Source organism: Heteronotia binoei, chromosome 7 (genome assembly GCF_032191835.1).
Source record: "Heteronotia binoei isolate CCM8104 ecotype False Entrance Well chromosome 7, APGP_CSIRO_Hbin_v1, whole genome shotgun sequence".
Classification (NCBI taxonomy): Eukaryota; Metazoa; Chordata; class Lepidosauria; order Squamata; family Gekkonidae; genus Heteronotia; species Heteronotia binoei.
In genome coordinates, this window is record NC_083229.1 from 60,885,448 (window position 1) to 60,908,037 (window position 22,590).

Sequence of the window (22,590 nt, forward strand, 5' to 3'; positions counted from 1 at the left end):
CTCCCCCCCAAACCACTAACCAGGGACAACCCTGTTTACTTCCAGGATCTGACAAGACTAGGCAAGCCGGACCATCCAGCTCAGGGAAACTTCGTCGCAGTTGGAGACACCCAGCCATATGACCACGGAGTGCATCCGCTTCCGCAGCAGAACCCTTTCCCCAAGATATCTATTTCTTAAAGGAGGGAGGTGGGGGGGATGGTGGTAAACCCTTTCTAAAAGCTACAGAACCCAAGCTGTAGCCACATGTATATGGCGGGGGTGGGGGGGGTGGGAGCGAGCAGCCCAAGCCCCGCCCAGCCCCGGAAAGAAGGACCGAACCATAGGCTCCCTCCCGATAACACAGGGCCCACGGCCCTTAGGCAACAACGCCACTCACTCCTCATGCCAGCGGGGCTCGCCATCAAAATCCCGCTTCCCGGACCGACATGCGAGCCCGACGCAAGGAGGCCTCCTCGGCTCTTGGCCCCGGACGCTTATAAGTCTCTGTCCCGGCCGAGAGCAGCGTCAAGACTGCGTTGGTGGGCGGGGTCGAGGCTACAAATAGCCCCGATGCTCCGCCCGCCCGAAACCCCCGGATGGGCAGTAAGCTCTCCATAAGAACATAAGAGAAGCCATGTTGGATCAGGCCAACGGCCCATCAAGTCCAACACTCTGTGTCACACAGTGGCAAAAAATTTTATATACACACATACACTGTGGCTAATAGCCACTGATGGACCTGTGCTCCATATTTTTATCTAAACCCTTCTTGAAGGTGGCTATACTTGTGGCCGCCACCACCTCCTGTGGCAGTGAATTCCACATGTTAATCACCCTTTGGGTGAAGAAGTACTTCCTTTTATCCGTTTTAACCTGTCTGCTCAGCAATTTCATTGAATGCCCACGAGTTCTTGTATTGTGAGAAAGGGAGAAAAGTACTTCTTTCTCTACTTTCTCCATCCCATGCATTATCTTATAAACCTCTATCATGTCACCCCGCAGTCGACGTTTCTCCAAGCTAAAGAGTCCCAAGCGTTTCAACCTTTCTTCATAGGGAAAGTGCTCCAGCCCTTTAATCATTCTAGTTGCCCTTCTCTGGACTTTCTCCAATGCTATAATATCCTTTTTGAGGTGCGGCGACCAGAACTGCACACAGTACTCCAAATGAGACCGCACCATCGATTTATACAGGGGCATTATGATACTGGCTGATTTGTTTTCAATTCCCTTCCTAATAATTCCCAGCATGGCGTTGGCCTTTTTTATTGCAAACGCACACTGTCTTGACATTTTCAGTGAGTTATCTAAAATGACCCCAAGATCTCTCTCTTGGTCAGTCTCTGCCAGTTCACAACCCATCAACTTGTATTTGTAGCTGGGATTCTTGGCCCCAATGTGCATTACTTTGCACTTGGCCACATTGAACCGCATCTGCCACGTTGACGCCCACTCACCCAGCCTCAACAGATCCCTTTGGAGTTCCTCACAATCCTCTCTGGTTCTCACCACCCTGAACAATTTAGTGTCATCCGCAAACTTGGCCACTTCACTGCTCACTCCCAACTCTAAATCATTTATGAACAAGTTAAAGACCATGGGACCCAGTACCGAGCCCTGCGGCACCCCACTGCTTACCGTCCTCCACTGCGAAGACTGCCCATTTATACTCACTCTCTGCTTCCTATTACTCAGCCAGTTTTTGATCCACAAGAGGACCTGTACTTTTACTCCATGACTCTCAAGCTTTCTAAGGAGCCTTTGATGAGGAACTTTATCAAAAGCTTTCTGGAAGTCAAGGTAAACAACATCTATTGGGTCTCCTTTGTCCACATGTTTGTTCATCCCCTCAAAGAAATGTAACAGGTTAGTGAGGCAAGATCTTCCATTGCAGAACCCATGCTGAGTCTTCCTCAATAACCCATGTTCATCAGTGTGCCTACTCATCCTCCCATCCTTCTGGGGAGGCAAAGAGTGGCCCCGCAGCACGCAGCCGCTTTGCGGCGCGGCCTGGGCAGGGCCGAATTCTTATACTTTTGATTACTTTAGAAAGAATCTTTTACATAACTTTTCTCTATGGTAAAGTGTTTGGGGCAATTTCTGGAGAGGACTGATGTCATGTCCAGGTTTTCCCGGGAAATTATATAGGACTAAACAATTATCCCCCCCCCCTTTATGTTTCTCCTATTGCTGCTCTGGTGCCAGGAGACAGAGCTGGGGACCGGGGATGACCCATCCCCTCCAGGACCTTTACAACGCTATCAATAGATGTGTGAACATTTAAATGTCTACCTCCATAGTCCTGCTCTAGCAACTTTTAACCATGACAGCACATGGTAGATAATAAAAGCCTGCATGGTGTACTGGCTAGAGTGTCAGACTAGGATCTGAGAGTGCCAGGTTCAAATCCCTATGCTGCCATGGAAGCTTGTTGGGTGACTTTTGGTTAGTCTCAGCCAAACCAGTCTCACGGGGTTGTTGTGAAGGTAAAATGGAAAAGCAGGAAATGGTGTTAAGTCACTTTGGATCCCCACTGGTGAGAGAAGTAAGGTATAGATGAAGTTCATAAATAATAATACATTGTTATTAACAACAACGATGATGATAATGGCATAGTTAGCAATCTGTAAATCTCATTTTCCAAGCCATACTGTTACAAAAATATTTTTGGTCCATGTTTTATGCAAAGTAAGACAGTTACCATATCATGCCAATAAAGGTTATTGAGTGAGAAGACAATAACCATGATCAAGTTTTATACTCGTTAACAGTGGAAACAACTGATGATATGCAAAGATAATGACTATGGGCGTGCAAAGATGAGCACTGGTTGCAAATCAGCATGGTACAGTGTTAGATTGCTTGGTAACGTTCTAGTGTCTATCTTAGCACATTGAGATTATTATTTTTTTACACAGTATTATCTGGAGCAAAACTGTTTATTTGCAGTTGTTGAGCAATACATCCCAGAGGCCCGTTAATACCCCTGGCAATCCTGTGCTCTTTTGTTTTGTTGTATATTTAAAGATCTCTCTCTTTGGTGTGCAAATAGAAGAATCCTGTTTACATTCTCAATAGCAGCTCTCCATGGGAATCCTTTGAAGTTTTATTGTTTGCAAGAAACTAAACTATTGTTGGTTAGTTGATGAAATATTTCCAAAAACTTAATATCAATTAAAACAAATCATTGTGCCCCACTTTATTTCCGTAGCTTGACTCCTACCCACCACCAGTAGACTCACCTGGCGATGACATATTTATTCACAGCAACAATACTATGTGATTTGGGTTTTACGATCTGAAGTTGTACTGCAGAAGTACTGAATACTTCTTTACACAGAGTGTGATTAAAATATGGAATTTACTGCCAGAGAATGTAGTGATGGCCACAGGAACAAAGGGCTTTAAAAAAGGATTGGATGGATTCATGGAGGATATGTCTACCAGTGGCTACTAGCCATGGTGGCTGAGGGGAGGCACTAAGCCTCTGAATCTCAAAACCAGGATGTGGCAGGGGAAGGTCTCAGCCTCTGTGCTCTGTTGTTGGCCCTACAGAGGAATTGGTTGGCCACTGTGAGACAGGGTGCTGTACTAGATGGATCATTGGTCTGGTCCAGCAGGGCTCTTCTTAATGTTCTTATCAGGCACCTCTAATGCACATCCAGCACTGGGGATTACTGCAAGGTAATGTGAGCACGTCCTTCAGGGCACACGGGACAGAATGTGTGACAGAAATGGCTTTCAGAACTGAGACAGAGCCCATTGGGTTTTTATGGGTTTTGTGCCCTTTCAGGAAAAGTAAGAGGTGGGTTTAGTGTGTTTCTGCTATTCCCACCTATCATGCACGAAGGTCTCTAGTGTGCCGGAGAGGTGGCAGACATGAGAGAAAAATAATAACTGCCAATAAATAAAAAATGTGATGGAACATTCAAACCATAGCCAATCAATAATGGTGTCAGAGATGACAATCAGAAAACTAAAAATTAAAATAAGTTATTATCGATTGAAAAGTATTCCAGTAGTAATCTTATTCCAGTAAGATATTTTAGCAATAACACTGATCTGTGATCTTTCCTGCAATGTTTGCTTCAGTACTGGTGTGATAGTGTGAAAGTGTTACTGGTTTTCTCTATTGCATGCTGATGTAGCCATAAATAAGTTAATTTTTTTTGACCTTTTTTAAAATTTCATATTTTGAGCAACCATCAGTTTGTATCAATTTACATTATTATCCTTTCTTTATTATCATGTTTTGCTGTATTTTCATTCAGTCAAAAGTATAGCCAAATTCAGCTGTTCAGGGCTGACTTTTGGATTTACTTGAAACCAGACCCCCAAAGGCATCTTAACTAGGGCATCAAAAACAGAGCCATTCAAAAGATCTTTGCTATTGTTTAGCTAAATCCTTTCCCCTAATTGCTTCCACTTTTTTATTGCTCTCCCCTGGATTTCTTTCTGTTGTCTAAATCTTTATGGTAATAAATGCCAAGAACTGTTTGCAGTATTTAAAACTTAATTTTCTAATCAGAGATTAATTATACAGGGTATTACTTCCTATCACCACAGATTTAGGGTAACATCAAGACAAGGGGAGTGATGAACTGAGTCAGCTATTGCCCTGTGCTTCAATAAAGCAATCTGTGAATTGGGGGTTGGAGTGAAGAGGGGGGAAATTCCAAAGTAACTGCCAATCCTTTGGATGGATGAGGAAATCTTCAGGATACACTGACTGTTTCACCTGTAAGGAGATGATTGTAGTATACTCAGCATGATGGGCTTACAAAGGCCTTGTATCAAATGTTGGATAAATTATATTTTAAATAATTCAGATTACTATGTTTATCCCTATACTAGCCATACATTCTTACAAAATAAAGGTCATCATGAGGCTAGGCCTGAATGCACCTCAGCTCCTGAAGAATGCCCCAAGCCCAGCAGTTTTGCCCAATTCCTAAGTCTGATGCCTTGACTGGGAAAAATTAGCACTGCTCTGGTATTGTTTAATATTGCCAGGCCTGACTCTGTTGGACAATATCTGCTTCTGCATAAAAGGGGTTGTCAGGACACTAGAATTGTGCTGGAAATAGTCCTAATCCAGGACATCCTGAAGAGATATACATGACACCAGACTCTCATGAAATTCAGGGAGATGACAGGCAAAGGAGGTGTGGCTATATTCTATCAGTGAACTGAATGCTAGTATATGCTACAACTTCTGGTTGTCACTATGGCTGCCGTTTTTTTGATAGGAATGGAGCATCCAGTGGGTGGTTGCCTGAGACGTGCATTTCAGACCAAATAGGCTCATAGTTTTCTTTTGAAACATCAGTTATAGCAGGTGGTGGAAATGATAGGGAAGTATGTGAAGAAGATTAAAAGAAAACATTTCCTGGGCACTTTCTTCTCCTCCTTCATTGCCACTTCCTTTTAATAATACAGATATCACCACTCTTTCTTCCTCCTCTTCCTGTGGGGGGAAAAGTGAGTACCTGATGGAAGCAGTCTGCCCTAGGCAATCAGCTCCAGGAACTTTGTTTTTTCCCTACAGGAGGAGGACAATGGAAGCAGCAATGATGGAGCTGCCAGCTAATGATTGTTGCATTCTCTGATGTTTGGCTTTCTGATATGCTGCATCTGCATTACAAAGACAGCTCAAAGCATGTTCTTAATATGTATCTTACTTCTTGATACATGTTTATGTGATTTTACTTGAGCCAATCAGAAGTAATGTTAGAATAGAAACTATAGTCCTGCTCCACTGCTCCACTGAGGCTAGGGATAGCATGCCTAGAAGACACTTGCCATTATTGCTTGTGATTAAAGAGACAAAACCTAATTTGTGGAAGATACATACTACTGGTGTACAGCACGCACAAAAACCATAAGGTGAAGGTGATTTCTTTATAGAGACTGGAAAATTGATGAAGAAAGTCAACTGAATCAGTCATGTCATTTATATTAATAGTTGAGCAATACCAATATGAATGCCACCAGAGTCAGATGGCTGACAAGAAGGTTTTCACCAGATTGTACATACATTGCAGATTCAATTTGCTGCACTAGTGTAGATGTGTGTGAAGTCAATGCCAAGCTGTAGAAGGGTAGTTTTCATAATCTCTTTCCTGTTACATAACTTCCAGCAAAAAATGAAACAATTAAAATGGAGTGGATTGTTTGTAGTACTAAATGTAACTGAAGGGAACGACATCTCCTGAATACTGCTAAAATGGGAAAATACTGTGCTAACTATATAAAGAACTTTCTGAACATGAAAAGAATGTATGAAGTATAGAATCTGCTGTGTTCAAATTAGGGTTGCCAGTGCCAGGTTGGGAAATTCCTGAAGATTTGGGGGTGGAGCCTGGGGAAGAGAATTAACAGGAATATAATGCCATAAAATCCATACTCCACAGCAGTCATTTTCTTTGGGGAACTGGTTTCTGTCATCTGGAGATCAGTTGCAATTTCAGGAGATTCCTGGCCGTACCTGGGATTGCCTCTCTGTGCCCAATGCAGGCAGGCAGACTACTTGATGGATCAGAGAGCTAAAGTGATAAATTGTTAAGTGATACAACTGGATAAAAAGCAACATTAACATCAAGAACTTTAGCGTGCTCAAGAGCAATATGCAGAGTTTTCCTCAATTCCTCTTTGCATTTGCATTCTCTTTTACCCAGGAATATTATTTCAGGGGGGTTGTTCCCCAACAAAGCTATGCTGATACAAGAGGGAAAGAAGGATGATCTCACCTCTTTCCTCCCTCCTCACAGCAGCTCACTGACCAAGCCATGTGAGTTCTGTTGTGGTGTAGTGATTAAGAGAAGTGGACTCTAATCTGGAGAACCAGGTTTGATTCCCCACTCCTCCACATGCAACCAGCTAGGTGACCTTGGATCAGTTACAGTTCTCTCAGACCTACCTCACAGGATGTCTGTTGTGAGGGGAGGAATGGAAGGTAATTGTAAGCCACTCGGAGACTCCTTCAGGTAGTGGAGGACAGTGTATAAAACCAACTTTTCTTCTCCTTGTCCTTCTAAAATTGAACCATAGTTGGAGAATGTCCCTTTTTCAAGCACTTACAGGCAGAAAATCAAGGATATCCTGTTTTTCTGTTACAGGAACTGGGAAGAAGGGAAGGTCCTCATCTTTGACGACTCTTTTGAACATGAAGTTTGGCAGGATGCCAGTACTTATCGTCTAATATTTATTGTGGATGTCTGGCATCCAGAGTTAACAGCACAGCAGCGACGCACCCTTCCAGCCATTTAGAGGTGCCTCTTCCAATGTGCTAGATGCTGTCCCCTTTGAGGTCTATATTTTTCATTGGGATATGGTATCCTTATAAAAATTGGACTATAGGAAGGCTTCAAAGCAAACCACCCTGTGTATTATACCATTTTACAGCACTGATCTGATAGCTCTGTAATCATGCTGCAAGAACAGATATCTTAAACTGTATCAGCCAAAGAACTTCCTTTGCCAGAGTTTTGTTGTGCCTGTATTGTGTGTAACAGTGCTTTGATGTACACTTGTACTTCACACTCAACTACTAAAACTTAATGTGCAGATGCAAAGGATCTTCTAGAGCCTGTTAATGTGCAATTTCTGTTTTCTTAAAAGAAGCTTGTGCTGCAGGAATTCTTGGTGAATTGCATCCTACATTACAGTCTACATATCTATCCTAGAAAGGTCACTTATAAGCACTTATGTGCAGGCAATTTGGAAATTTGTCATAGTGCATAGTAACTCATTTGGATCTACTCTGATAAATTTTTTGTGTGAGCTGTAGATAATGTGAGTGGATGGATCTATTTTGTATTTTAATAGAAAATTGTATTTTTCTACCACAGATGTATGGACATGTTTTTGCTCTTTATCAACCACTTTGTTTTTAATTGTCTTTTAATTTGTTTTCCAAGAACTGCACCTCATAGCCATTTAGCTACAACAAAGCCTTATTGGAACAATGCTTAGTTGGCCCACAGATGGCTTTCTTCTTCCAACTGGGAAGGCGAATAACCTTTTGCCCATGTTCCATTCATGCTTAAAGATGTTTGTTTGTGCTATAGAAAGATGCTTTAAGCCTTAAGTGCATTGAGTTTTCCAACTGTTTGTAACTTTTGCCTCCAAGTTTGCTGGGCATCCATTATAAAACCAAATAAAATAAAAACAAAGACACAGCCCTTCACTTACACATACTCTCTTAGGATATGGCATTGTCCCTTTTCTTTCCTGCACTGTTATGAAACATCTGTGTTCTTCCACATTTTCAGAGGCTGATGCTAGATTAATTTTTGGGAGACTTTCTGCAGGGCAAAGTGAACACCTCAAACTAAGAACAGTTACAGTGAGACAGATTCTGTTTTGGTATGGGTGCCTTATGCAGTGGAGAAATAGTCTGTGGGGAAGGAATCACACTCGGAGCTATGTGCTTCCAGTGTTGTTGTACAACCTTTATGTTTTCAGCTCTGGCCAGTTTTCCTTGTTGCAGGGAGCCATGGTTAAGAAAGTAAACCATATTGTTGCAGCATGGTTGCAGCAATCACAACCATACTAGCTCATCTGTCTAAAACAGTGACAGGACTTACATTTTCATTCTTATTCAGTAAAAGTTGGTTAGATCTGTATTTTCTGTTTGAATTCACTGTGCCAAGCACTGCCCACACTAACCATTGCTGCTATCAGTTATCTCTGTATTTTTTAATTTCCTTTTTGAATTAGTGAAATTAGATTATTGTGACTAAGATCAGCAAGCCTTCTCTAAATCAGCGGTTTCCAGTCTTAATGATCCTGCAGGCACTTCTGGAATTCTGACACAGCATAGTTGGCACAGCCAAAAAATGGCTGCCACAAAATGACTACTGTGGGAGGTGGAGCCAACCACAAAATGACTTTACAGCTTATCCTCAGTTACACAGTGAAGATCTCTGTCCTGTGATGGCAGCTGCTGCCAAAGCAACATTTTTAAAAGTCTGCACAGCCAGTCAGAAGTCTTGCTGGGGGTGGGGACCTATTTGGCCCCACCCACTTCCTAAAAACACTTGGGCATGAGAAAAGGTGTCAGCAGGAGACATGGTGTAAACAGCATGACATGTTCTTGTGAGTAATTCACAGTTCATGACCCACACATATAATCAGATTTAATGTGTTCTGGCAAATATATATTGGATAAATTTTGTAGAACTGTATATTTGAAATGTTTAGAGGTAAACTACTGAGGTACTCTCAGCTTGTCTAAATAGTATTTTCTAATCAAACAATATAGCCAGTATTTTATAAAGATTGAATCCAGGGGCTTTTTATTTTGTGTGAATTGAAAGTTCTATGAATGTTTCTAAACAGTTGCTTTAAACTTTTCAAAGTACAAATTTAAGACCTAAAATGAAAACGTGGAAAGGGATGTCAAGTTGTATTTTGGGAAACAAAACCTATGTTTTTCAGTAGCACTGGAAATTTGGGCGTTCTTCATCATTGCTATCTCTCAATTTTGCCTGTAAACAGGTACCAGGATTATGTGACTGGCAAACAGAATGAACCAATCTTTTTCCAGTGTTCACATATTGTTGCCTACTATGTGTTGTGGTATATTGTACTGTTGTCCATTAAATATAAGTGCCTTCAATGAACCAGTGTGGAATTATTATTTTGCAATAACAGTTTCATCACTGACATTTCCTCTGGAGTTTGCAATGGTAATAGGAATCAAAGTGTTACTTCCTATGATCCGTAGTTGCTAAAAGCTGCTAAAATAAAAGACATATATTTGCAAACAAATATAAAATATTATGCATGCCTTGACCTTCCCATGTAGGCACCATATAATTCTCACAATTCTGTACTCAAAGTGCTAATGTTAGAAGTACATTGAAAAGTGACAAGTCCCTTTAACCATACGGTTGGAAGGGACCTTAAGCACTATTGGAGGTCAGATCTCTGCTGCAGCAGGATTCTTCCAAAATTTCCCTTTTACATTGTGACTCTGTGGGCTGTAATCTTTATCCCCAAAGACTAAAATGCTATTTATTTTTCTCTAATTTCAGGTTTATTGTATGAGCTGAAAATATTAACTAACTTAGATGGCCATAAATGTGTTTCCAAAAAGCTTTTCAATATGCTGGAGCTCTGGGAAATAAATTTCACAGATTCTGAGGTAAAAGAGAGCCAGTTTGGTTTAGTGGTTAAGTGCGTGGATTCTTATCAGGGAGAACTGGGTTTGATTCCCCACTCCTCCACTTGCACCTCTGGAATGGCCTTGGGTCAGCCATAGCTCTAGCAGAGGTTGTCCTTGAAAGGGCAGCTGCTGTGAAAGCCCTCTCAGCCCCACCCACCTCACAGGGTGTCTGTTGTGGGGGGAGAAGATATAGGAGATTGTAAGTCGCTCTGAGTCTTGCACAGTCTGGTGATCCAGAGAGAATGGTGGGGTATAAATCTGCAATTCTTCTAAAAATTTTAATATTTGCAGTTGCAACCTTTCTTCAAGATTTTGCAACACATTTAGATATTGTTGGGTGAGATATAAAGCCTTGGGTAGTAGTAGTAGTAGTTAAATACAATATATATTTCTTGGAAAGGAGTATTGGTACAAACAGATTTTCTGTGTTATGAATGATAGGTTGTTAGTTGTTGGCCCCAATGGCAATATTTGGTTTGGGCCAACATAAGCAACTAGATAGCCAGCTAAATCCAAAATCACATGTGCACTGTAAAGTAGCAGAAGTTGAAATGCAGTTGTAAATCAACCTTTCTACTTAGGCAACAGTTAATTCAAAAATCTGCTACAAGCACATTTTCAAATGCCTTTTTTGTTGTTGTTGTTCACACAGTACATCAACAGCAGAAGGGCTGAAAAGTGATGCCTAAGGCTATCTAAGTAGGGCCCCTATCATTCTATTGGGAAAAAGATAAATGCTGGATTTTTCAGTTGAGTACCATTGATTTTGGTTGAGTACCATTGATTGCCATTGAACGTTCAGTGGTCGCCCTGAACGACGCTCTGCTCTAGTTGCCCATGAACTTCTCAGGTTGAATATTGACATAGCAGCTCTCAGTGAGGTCCATTTCCCTGAGGAAGGTAGTCTTCAAGAACATGGTGCTGGCTATACCCTCTGCTGGTCGGGTAAGTCAAAGGCTGAGAGCCACCTTTCTGGCGTTGGCTTCATGGTCAGGAACTCCATTGCCTCCAAACTCGAAAACCTGCCAACAGGTCACTCAGATCGCATCATGTCCATGCGCCTCCCACTTCAAAACAAGCAACATGCAACACTCTTCAGTGTGTATGCCCCAACCCTTCAAGCAGATCCTGCAGAAAAGAACAAGTTCTATGCTGATCTACGCAACCTCGTACGGAAGACCCCTACAGAGGACAAGGTGATCATCCTTGGCGACTTCAATGCCAGAGTAGGTAAAGACTCGGAAGCCTGGAAAGGAGTACTTGGCAAACACGGCATTGGCAACTGCAATGATAACGGGCGCCTCCTGCTAGAATTCTGTACGGAGCATCAGCTCACCATCACCAACACTATCTTTCAGCAGAAGGACAGCCTGAAGACAACCTGGATGCACCCACGGTCCAATCACTGGCACCTTATCAACTACATTCTGGTGCGCCAGAGAGACCTTCGAGAGGTCTTACACACCCGAGTAATGCCCAGTGCAGAATGTCATACGGATCATCGTCTTGTACGCTGCAATCTCCGTCTTCACTTTAAACCCACACCCAGGAGAGGAGGTATCCCTCGGAGGAAGCTTCAGGTTGGCAGCCTTCAGTCAGCCAAAGTTAAAGCTCCCTTCCAGGCAAAACTCCAGTCAAGAATTGAGGACCCCAGTTGCCCCACAGACCCTTCTCCAGAAGCACTCTGGGAACACCTAAAAACTACCATCCTGTCGATCTCTGAAGAAGTCCTCGGGTTCTCCACAAGGAAGAACAAGGACTGGTTTGGCGAGAACAATCAAGAGATCCAAGAATTACTAGCGAAAAAGAGATCTGCCTACCAAGCACATCTTACTCAGCCCTCCTGTCCCAGGAAAAAAGCAATCTTTCGCGCTGCATGTAGCAACCTCCAGCGCAAGCTTCGAGACAGAACGAGTGGTGGACCAAGCTTGCAGAGAGAACCCAGCTGTGTGCAGACACTGGTGATTTAAGAGGGTTCTACGAAGCCCTGAAGGCAGTATATGGCCCATCATATCAGGCTCAGAGTCCCTTGCGTAGTGCAGATGGCCAAGTGCTCCTCACAGACAAGGCATCCACACTGAACCGGTGGTTGGAGTATTTTCAGGTTCTCTTCAGTGCCAACCGCATAGTTCAAGATTCAGCAATCCACCTCACCCCACTTCAACCAGTGAAAACAGAGTTGGATGAGATCCCCACCCTAGAAGAGACTGTTAAAGCCATCAAGCAACTGAAAAGTGGCAAGGCAGCGGGAGTTGATGGAATCCCACCAGAGATCTGGAAGCATGGGGGCACAGTACTACATAGCACACTTCACAAAGTACTTGTCACCTGCTGGGAACAAGGCAAACTACCACAGGACTTTCGCGATGCAATCATCATCACTCTACACAAGAACAAAGGGGAAAAGTCAGAGTGCTCCAACTACCGGGGGATAACCCTGCTCTCCATCGCAGGCAAAATCCTTGCCAGAATACTCCTGAACAGACTGGTGCCCACCATTGCAGAAGAACTCCTCCCAGAGAGCCAGTGCGGCTTCAGAGCTAACAGGAGCACCACCGACATGGTATTTGTTCTCAGGCAGCTCCAAGAGAAATGCAGGGAACAGAACAAGGGTCTATATGTGACTTTTGTCGACCTTACCAAAGTTTTCGATACCGTTAGCAGGAAAGGCCTGTGGCAAATCTTGGAACGTTTAGGATGTTCCCCAAGGTTCCTCAGCATGATCATCCAGCTACATGAAGACCAGCGAGGCCAAGTCAGACACTGCAACGACCTCTCGGAGCCCTTCCCAATAGGCACAGGTGTAAAGCAAGGCTGCGTTCTCGCGCCAACTCTCTTTACGATCTTCTTTAGCATGATGCTTCAAAGAGCCGCAGTAGATCTAGATTATGACGATGGTGTCTACATCCGCTATCGCACCGATGGCAGCCTGTTCAACCTGAGGCGACTAAAGGCTCACTCCAAGACAATGGAAAAACTTATCCGCGAGCTACTGTTTGCTGATGATGCTGCACTCGTCTCCCACTCGGTATCAGCTCTGCAGCATATGACGTCCTGCTTTGCAGAGGCTGCCAAGCTATTCGGCCTAGAAGTTAGTCTGAAGAAGACAGAAGTTCTCCACCAGCCTGCACCCCAGGAAGATTATCACCCTCCCTGCATCACTGTGGGTGAATCAGTTCTGAAGACAGTCCAGCAGTTCAGCTACCTGGGGTGCATCATCTCCTCAGATGCCAAGATCGACAAGGAGATTGACAACAGACTGGCAAAGGCAAACCGTGCATTTGGCCGACTGCACAAAAGAGTGTGGAGCAACAAGCATCTGAAAAAAAGGCACAAAGATCAATGTTTACAAAGCGGTTGTGATGACAACCCTCATCTACGGCTCCGAATCGTGGGTTTTATACCGTCATCACCTGCGACTCCTTGAGTGCTTTCATCAGCGTTGCCTTCGCACCATCCTCAACATCCACTGGAGTGACTTTGTGACCAACACTGAAGTCCTCAAGAAGGCGGAGGTTACAAGCATCGAGGCACTGCTGTTGAAGACGCAGCTGCGCTGGGCAGGGCATATTTCTAGGATGGAAAACCACCGCCTTCCCAAGATTGCTCTGTATGGTGAACTTTCCACCGGCCATCAAAATAGAGGGGCACCAAAGAAGAGGTACAAGGACTCCTTGAAGAAATCCCTTGGCACCTGTCGCGTCAACCATCACCAGTGGTCTGACCTAGCCTCAGATCGCAAAGCATGGAGGCACACCATCCACCAGGCTGTCTCTTCCTTTGAGAACGCATGCATAGCTGGTCTTGAGGACAAAAGAAGATTGAGGAAGAATCGCACTGCTACAGCACCAACCCCAAATCAGACTTTTCCCTGCAGCCACTGTGGCCGGATCTGCCTGTCCCGCATTGGTCTTGTCAGCCACCAGCGAGCCTGCAGCAGACGTGGACTACTGCACCCTTCTTAAATCTTCATTCGCGAAGTCAAGCCGAGAGACCATTGATTTTACAAGAGTAGTCAGTTTCCAAGAGAAATCAAATCCAATATCTATTTAGCCGTCAGGGATAACATAAATTATAGCTAAATCATACTTTTTGTATAAGTAACAGCTCTGCATAATAGACAAAGCAGTTCCTGAAAGGAAAACAAATATGGCAGTTAGAAGGAATACGTCATACTTTCATGCATTACCAGGGACCAGAACCAAATGTTGATGTCATTGTTTCTAAGCTCCAGGAATGTGTTATACCATCATCCTTAAGACAGTGATCCTTTTCTGGTGAATGGCTTAAATGTGGTGTTTTGTAACAGATTGCTAATGGCTGTTACATTTTCAGTGATTGCAGAAAATAAAGCCACAGCAAAAAAAAAACAAAAACAAAAAACCCCATAACAGTGGAATTTTAAAATCTATTTTAATTTTGATGTCGGGATGGAACTTGGTTTTTTGCAAGTAGAGCAAAGATAAGAAAAGCAAACTGATCTTTGGCATTTCAGTTCTACATTTTTTTCTGTTTTTCCACAGTTCCCTTCTAATGGAGGCATATTGAATAATTCATTCCAAGTTTTCCCCCTTTCTATTATTAAGCATAGCCTATATCTGCAGTCAGCCAGGCCCTCTGGCTACTCTTTTAACTGATTGCAGGAGGGAAGATGGTTAAACAGCTCTGCTGAGCTTTCATTTGCAGGAGTGACCTAAATGAAAGGACCTGGAGTGGAACATTAATCACTAATAAGCATTTCCATTGAGTTCAGACATTTCCTTTCCCTTTTTCTCAGCCACCACATCTACCCCACATACTGCCACTGCCTGTGGAAAAAAGAAACCCACATTGTTAAGATTAAATAATTGCTTTTCAAATTGCCTATGTCTGTTTCCCACTCAGCTCATTACACTGAGCTGACAGGTTTATAGGGAATTTCACAAGTTAGGACTATTTTTTTTCAGGGGGCTGAAATAAATGGCCCTGGTCTCTACAAGTGGCTGGGGGTGATGAGATCACTTACTGCAGAGCTGAGCAGGTTTTCTATTGGTGATCATTTAGTAATTTTTTTTACCAGAAAGTGAGTTCATTCTGTCTGGTCTGCAAGCATTAAGCCTGTTACTAAAGTATTTAAACTCAAGACAACTTTACTTTAACATCTGTTACTTTGTCTAAATTTTATTTTAACAAAACCAGAGTGCATCCCTGCTTAGACAATCTCAGCTCATTCATCTTTGAGTGTGAACATAGAAAGTAGTCCCTCTTGTTTCAGTCATTGTTTGTATTTATACATCATAAAAGGAAAAAAAAAGCACATTCTCTGTTTTACAATCAGACTCTTTAACTTAGTGTTCCGGGCCATAAGGAATGTCCCTTTTGGCTTTGGCCACACAGACAGATGGCTGGTGATGATCATTACTTGTTCAGCAAAGATGGAGAACCTGATTTCAAGCTGAATATGTATTAATATGTGTGAAACCTGTCTCTTGCTTCCTAGATTTCTTGCACAGAGTCTGGTGATGCGTTGGCATGTCAGGGTGAATTCAAACTCAGTCTAAAGCCAGCAGTGGCTGGGTGTTCTCATTTTCATTCTGATCTTCATGTTTCAGCATCCCAGGCTCCACCACTGACTGAGACCTAAAACAGAAGTACAGCTGTTAATCTGTTTTACACAAAATATGTTTGCTCATCATTTCACTTTTCTAGAGGTATCATGTTCATAAAACTAATTAGATATTTAGGATGTTCAGAAATTTTGAACCCATGGCGGAAAAACCAGGACTTTTAAAAACAGTTTTCTCCCCAAACAAAAAATGTTGGGGAATATTGAAATTCATACAATATTTACTTCTCAATCCCAAATTTATGCTGCTGTTTTTACGACATTTATAACAGCACATAACATTGTATTATTTGGTGGGTTTATGAAATTTAAAAGAATAACATGTTGATTCTACAATAAAAATTGTTAATGTACCCAATATTACAAGAAGGAAGGTTGTGTGCTACTTGAGCATATATATCTTAACTTTTGCCATCTGAGAATTATGGGTGGGGGGAGAGTTTGAAAATAGGAAACACTCATTTTATGATAAAAGAATGTATAATATGTGGGTAGAAGCAGAATCATACAGTCACTGTAAGACTCTAGTGAACAATCAACTCATGCATGTCCTAAGAACAGCAGCTGCAGACTTCATCACTCTTTGGACCCTTCACCCCAGTTTAGGGTTGCCAGGTCCCACTGTGGGTTCCCATGCTTTTTGGAGCTTTGGTCCGCTGGCTGTCAGGCGAAACCTCACCCCCAAACAGGGATACCGCTGCATGATGTCCCCAATACAATTACTTCATTTCTAGGTGACATCATTGCACCAGGGACGTCACATGGTGACACTGGTATTTAGGCAAACTGAGCTCTACAGGGTTTTTTTTTGGGGGGGGGGGTGGAAATAGAGTTTTGTCCAAATACTAGAGCATCCCTGTGTGACATCCCTGATGTGATGATGCCACTTTCAGGTGACATCATAGCATTGGGAATATTACATGACATCCCCACCCACCCCCAGAATGCCCCCAAATCCCCTACCAGATAGGTGAGGGGACCTGGCAACCCTACGCTATTTCTTCTTGAGTCCCACCACACTGCATCTACAAGTCAACAAGCACAAAACCAACTGACAGAATGATCCCTTGGAAAGCAGTCTTGCAGTTACAAGTTGTAACTGAAACAACATCCTCATGGTTTCTTCTCTCTGCCTTTTTTGTGATGGATATCACTGTTGGTTCTTCTAGTCTGCATTGAGAATGTCCAAATCCAAGATTCCAACAATCTGGGAGAATTACATGATAAACCACATTGTGTATTACAGCCACAGCAAAGAAGGGCCAGAACATAGATGCTGTGTCAAACTAGCTATGCTACTCATAGTTTGTTTCAAACAAGTTATTTTGGGCTGGTGACTAGTTGTATTTTGAGAGGAGTCCCCATGCTTTCAAGACCCTTATGGAGAAAGATGCCTACATATATTGTGTCTCCTACTACAGTATTTGAGTAAAACAACTGCAACCTCACCTCTGGAGCATATCAGTCTTTCTTTCACAAATCACAGTAGTGTTGTGGCAGAATCACCTATGCCTGTTAAGTGCCTGCTTAGATACTCAAGAATTTGGGAGGCAGGAGAAGTGGTTGTCAGCAATTGGCAGTCTTAAGCACTAATATATAACTGCATGCAGATGCTACTACTGAAAGCTCTAGTAGAGCCAATATTGGGCCAGGCGCTATCATATGCCAAAATGGACATATTTTCCTTAAGGCCTTCAATGTTGCTATATTATTACTTTGCCAATTAACTAACTTAGGGAGCCTAACGTACATTTTACTTCACACTAGCCTTCATTAAATATTCTACCAATTTTTGGAGCACCTTCCTACTCAGGACTGCTGCAACAGAAGTTGCCAGTCCAGGGGTGCGGTCACACGTCACATTAAAAGCGGGTGTGTAGCACTCAAATTTGAACCGCTGAATATTGATTCGATGCAGGGCTGATCAGACGAGCATCTAAGAATGTGACTCATTCTGTTGTTGAGCAATCAGGCATCCAATACTATCACGCTCTTTTCTTGGCGCATGCGTGATCAGATGGTGATTTCTGGGAGGGGGGGTCCATTGAACATGCGCCCAACTGTTTGGAGGTGGGAAATCAAACATTGCTTCAGAGGCGGGGGGAGGGAAGGGGGGGGGGGAAGTTTCTGGAATTAATGTTGCCGATTCAAACCAGGGAACTGCCAGGAATTACTTTCCTAGAAATTGGCAGTGACAATGATATCTGGAAATCCTCCACATTAAAAAAAAAAGATTTTTTTCCTGTTCTGAATAGTGGGATAACATTTCCACCCCCCCCCCCCTCCGATCCTGTGCTGATTGGAGAAGCAGAAGCGTCACCTCAGATTCCTGGATGATCTGGTAATGCACATGTCTGCTGGGGCTTAAAAAAAAAAAGGTGGGGAGGCGGTAAACATTTCAAGGGGCAATATCATGTGTGAGCTGTCCAAACAAGAAAAAACCGATCTTGTGCCACTTTTTTGAAAAAGGGCCGTACTTTCTGCGCTATCAAATTAATGCAGCATTAATTCGCAGCAAGCTGGGATGACCCTGGATGACACTCAATTGCCAGATGTGGATGTCTGGACGAACATATTTAATCCACCAGTGAGACAGAGCTGTGTCGCCACTAATGGTACGTCTGACTGCACCCAAGGATTTGTGAAATCTGTTCCCTGTCATTTCTTGATAGTCACAAAAATAATTTATTGTACTTTTTCTAGTGTGATATAACCTACAGCAGGATGCCTACAGAGGTGCAATTTCTGAAGATGGTTATTAGTAAGAAATTGCTGTACTAGATAAAATCAAAATCAGGCCAAAGTCCACAGCCTCACTGAGCAGTCTGATTTCTAACAGTTTCCAGCTCGATATCCGTGAAGATACCCTTGTTGTCTGGCTACACATCTGGAACACAGAGGTATCTTTTCTAACACAGCTATTCAATTTAATTATCATGACTAATAGTCACTGATGGACATATTCTATATGGATTTGTCTTATCACAACAGACGTCTTCAGCCTCTTCTTTTTTTCTCTTTGCACAGGGTATCTGATAGAGCAATCTGTGATGGTGTACTTGGTTACTTTTAGGAAGCACAGTGGCCTAAGCATCTCCTTTCTTATTTATTAATTTTTATCATATTTATATCCTGCCCTCCCCTTTGTAGGTAATGTATTACAGCATAGCTTGAAACCTTGGCATCGTAAAATACCATTAAAATTTATGATTAACCAGACTGATAAAGGGTGAGGTAGGGAGCACAAGGTTAGGAACCAGGAGAAAAAAAATCCTAATAGGTTGGAGCTGAGGAAGTTAACTGTATTTATGTTTTTCTTCCAGAGTCCTTTTTATAGACCCAGAGCCTCCAAACTGTTTTAAAACTCACTTTCAAAAGGAAAATAAAACTGCCACTCCCATCTCCAGATTCATGGCATTTGAAGCAACTATTACATACACTCCTATTCTTGATGTTTGAATCACCCATAGGGCAATAACATGAAAATAATGTTAAATGATTGTTAAACTTCAACACTGTAATATTCTAAATGTGTCCCTTTGGGTTTCAGGTATTAATAAGTGAACATTGTGTTCCAAATCTATTGTGGAATCTACCACACACATTTGAGTCAGTTAGTGATTCATTCACACTGAATGACTTCTAAACATTAGCTAGATTTAGAAAGTACAAATTATGTTTTTCATAAAAATCACCAGCAGCTACTTCAACAACACTACTGTGTAAAAATAGCACAGCTAAACAGAACATTGGTGGGGAACAATGCTCTGCTTCCTTGAAAAACACTAATCTAAAAGAGTTTAGAATTAAGGATTGAGTTCTACCTGGCTGCAATCACTTTAGCTGCCCTTCCCCCCAAAACAGAAGGCATCTCTTTCTGGAATATTTTGCCTTGCCAAGTAACTCTCCACACATTTGTTCTCAACTGAAGGTGGTGTTCAGAAAAGCTATTCTGGAGCCATTTATAAAATATCAAGTCTAAACTTCAAAGTGCTACATATGAATAATTTAAACACAGCATGGAATAAGAAAGAACTTAAAAGACATTGTTAGTTTGTCCATAAGAGACCCCCCCAAAAGTGTCTTTATGTTATTGATAAGCAAGCAAATACCAGATGACATCTATGCTAAGAAGAAAGAAACTCTAATATACTGCTTGTTAAGGGCTGCCATTTGTAATCCTACATGTGGCAAAGTATTTGACTAGAAGCCATAGCAAAGACCAGAAACTACACCACTCTCTCTCATACACACCCAGTCACTGCACCTGTATTCAGTCCGGTCAGTTTCAAAATGTCACATGGCATAAATTTGCAGATTTAGGCACTGCGAGGCTAAAAGTAGAACTATGCATTACATTCCTATGTATACAATAAACATCTGATGGCTGCTTTTTCTAGGCAAATGTACTTCAGGAACTATAGTCTGATCTGTGAAGAAACAAGGTTGCCAACTGCCATGTGGGGCCTACGAATCTTCTGAAATTTGTAAGGAAAGCCCCCTACTTTTCATACATATGGACATCGTGATCACCAGTATGGTTGCCAGGGTGCCTGGAGTTTTGACTCTCACACATCTGCTCTAAGAAGTGGACTTTGCTTACAGTTTCTAAGGCTTATGTGGATACTATAAGCCTCAGCTTTGCAGCTGTATTCTACATCTCTGATGGGTGTTAGCCAGAACTCTGCTCCTTATGTGCCCAGTCTTGGCCGCTGCAGTAAAGGAAGCCATGCCACCATGAACTGTACAAGCAAACAGTTTCCAGCCTGTTTCCATGAACCAAAGGCTAACACCACCAGAATCCATCTTGCTTTCCTGACTCCATATCCAACAGCTGCTTCAATGTTTGCATAAGGCAATCAAGCTTATCCAGGCATGGATCCTGCCAGACCACTCAAGCCTTTGTCTAACAAAACCCAAGACAAAGATTGGTGCCAGGAAGAAGACTAAGAAAAAGGAAGACCATCTCCTGCATGAGCCAAGTCTTTTGTCTAAACCGGGTGATACCTAGGTCAATATTTGATTCTCTATTGTCACCTTTTCAGATAAGTCCATCTAGTCTTAAGTGTTCCCCACCCAGTAATCACTTCTATTCTGTCACTTTGGAGCCTACCCCACGGCCTGTTTCAATCTGGAAATTCTTTCAGGTACCCAGGATCCAGGCAAGTTCATTGGTCAAGACAGGTACCCAATTAGGTGCCACCAAGGAACTTGCTATTGGCTCTGCAATAGTCCAGCCCTCCTGGTCATTGCAGAGCCTCCCCTTTCTCCTCCCTCCTACCTCCCATCTCTTGAGGGCTCAAGGGAGTCCTTATAACCTCTGACCCAACTCCACTCATGTGTGCTTCTAGCAGTATCCCAATTCCGCTGTCTAGATCCATCCCCAATTCTGGCCACAGTTTTGGGTCCATTTCCCCCATCCTCTTTTGTCGCTATTGGAGCCTTCCTCGAAGACTACGATAGGTAATATTACCCTGTGTGTCTACCCTTATATGTTCCCCTATCCATCTATCTATATTTCCTAGGACTGTATGTATGTGTGATTGTATGTGTATTTTTATCTTGTATGGAAGACTATATTTTTCTTAATAAATTGTAATTGGTTTTACTAAATTAGAGTCCTTAATATCTAAGCATTACTTTTCTACATTGGTAAAAGATTCCTAGTGAGCCAGGTGCCCACCTAACTAATTTCCCAACCTCGTTTTGAGGGCATTTAGGCTTACAAATTACAGATTGGTTTCCAAAATACTTCTGTTCCTGGAGAAAATGGCTGCTTTGGAGGCTAAACTCTCTGGCATTATAATGTGAGGTCCCTCTCCAGGCTCTGCCACCAAATCTCCAGGAATTTCTCAATCCAGAGTTGGAAATAGCAAAGGAAGCAGAGTCTTAATGCCCCTTTACCCCTTGCAATTTTTTTTCTTTTGCAAAGTCCTGTATCCATTTTTCTGTATGTTTTAGGGTTGTGAGGTACCAGCTTCTCAGCGGGGGGATTTGTGGGGCATTCCAGAAGAGGCCAGGGTGATCCTCAGCATGATGACATCACACAGAGTGACATCATCATGCTGCATGTGTACAACCCCTGCTTTTCCCCAACCATTTAAAGGGACCTTCCTTTTAAATGATTGGAGGGAAAGTGGGTGCACTGCATGCCTGCTCTGCAAGCCCCACTGGCAGAGCAGGCATGCATGGCCCTTGCTGGAAAAGAACAGGTACTGCATGCTCCTACCCTCCAAGCCACAAAATCGCAGCTTGGAGGGCAAGAACAGGCAGTCCCCTGCCTGGAAATAGTGGGTGCCATGTGTTCCTGCCCTCCAAGGCACTGAATTGTGGCTTGCAGAGCAGGTTGCCCCTGCTCAGAAACAGTGAATGCTGCACATATGCCTGCCCTCCAAGCCGCAAAATCGTAGCTTGACGGACAGACACACACAGGGCCATTGAGGACTGTTGGAGATGGGACTACTCACTGGCTAAATGGCTGGTGTCTGTGGTGAACTCCCAAAATTAGGGTCTCCCCTGCCCCCAGCTTGGGGACTGGCATCCCTAGAATGGTTTCCTGGAATTGTGTGGAGGGAAGTTGTAAGTAAGAGAAATATTAAGAACCCTTTCCTAGGGTTGCCAGGTCCCTTCTTGCAGCTGGTGATGGATGGGAGGGGAACTTACCAGGAAAAAATGAAACGCCCAGGCCACATTGTCAGCATCACACAGGAAGTGATGTCATCATGCCAGCAACTTCCAGGTGATGCTTTGGTATGGTATTTGGGCAAAACTCTATGGTAAAACTTACATTCACCATAGAGTTTTTGCCCAAATACTAGAGTATGCAGTTGGTAGC

General features: G+C 42.8%; 2 protein-coding genes across 3 annotated transcripts in view; one reads left to right on the top strand and one right to left on the bottom strand.

The window, feature by feature from the left end:
• Window positions 1-7,533, top strand: part of LOC132575182 (aspartyl/asparaginyl beta-hydroxylase-like) — a 172,213-nt gene extending 164,680 nt beyond the window's left edge. For both annotated transcript variants that reach the window (XM_060243715.1, XM_060243716.1), the window contains exon 25: window positions 7,098-7,533. In XM_060243715.1, coding sequence (XP_060099698.1) covers window positions 7,098-7,248 — 151 coding nt within the window. In that variant the 3' untranslated portion in view covers window positions 7,249-7,533. The remainder of the gene's footprint in view (window positions 1-7,097) is intronic.
• A 7,011-nt stretch (window positions 7,534-14,544) lies between these two features.
• The window catches only part of CLVS1 (clavesin 1), a 126,639-nt gene continuing 118,593 nt past the window's right edge, over window positions 14,545-22,590 (bottom strand). Inside the window, exon 6 of the mRNA XM_060243718.1 lies at window positions 14,545-15,769. Coding sequence (XP_060099701.1) covers window positions 15,682-15,769 — 88 coding nt within the window. The 3' untranslated portion in view covers window positions 14,545-15,681. The remainder of the gene's footprint in view (window positions 15,770-22,590) is intronic.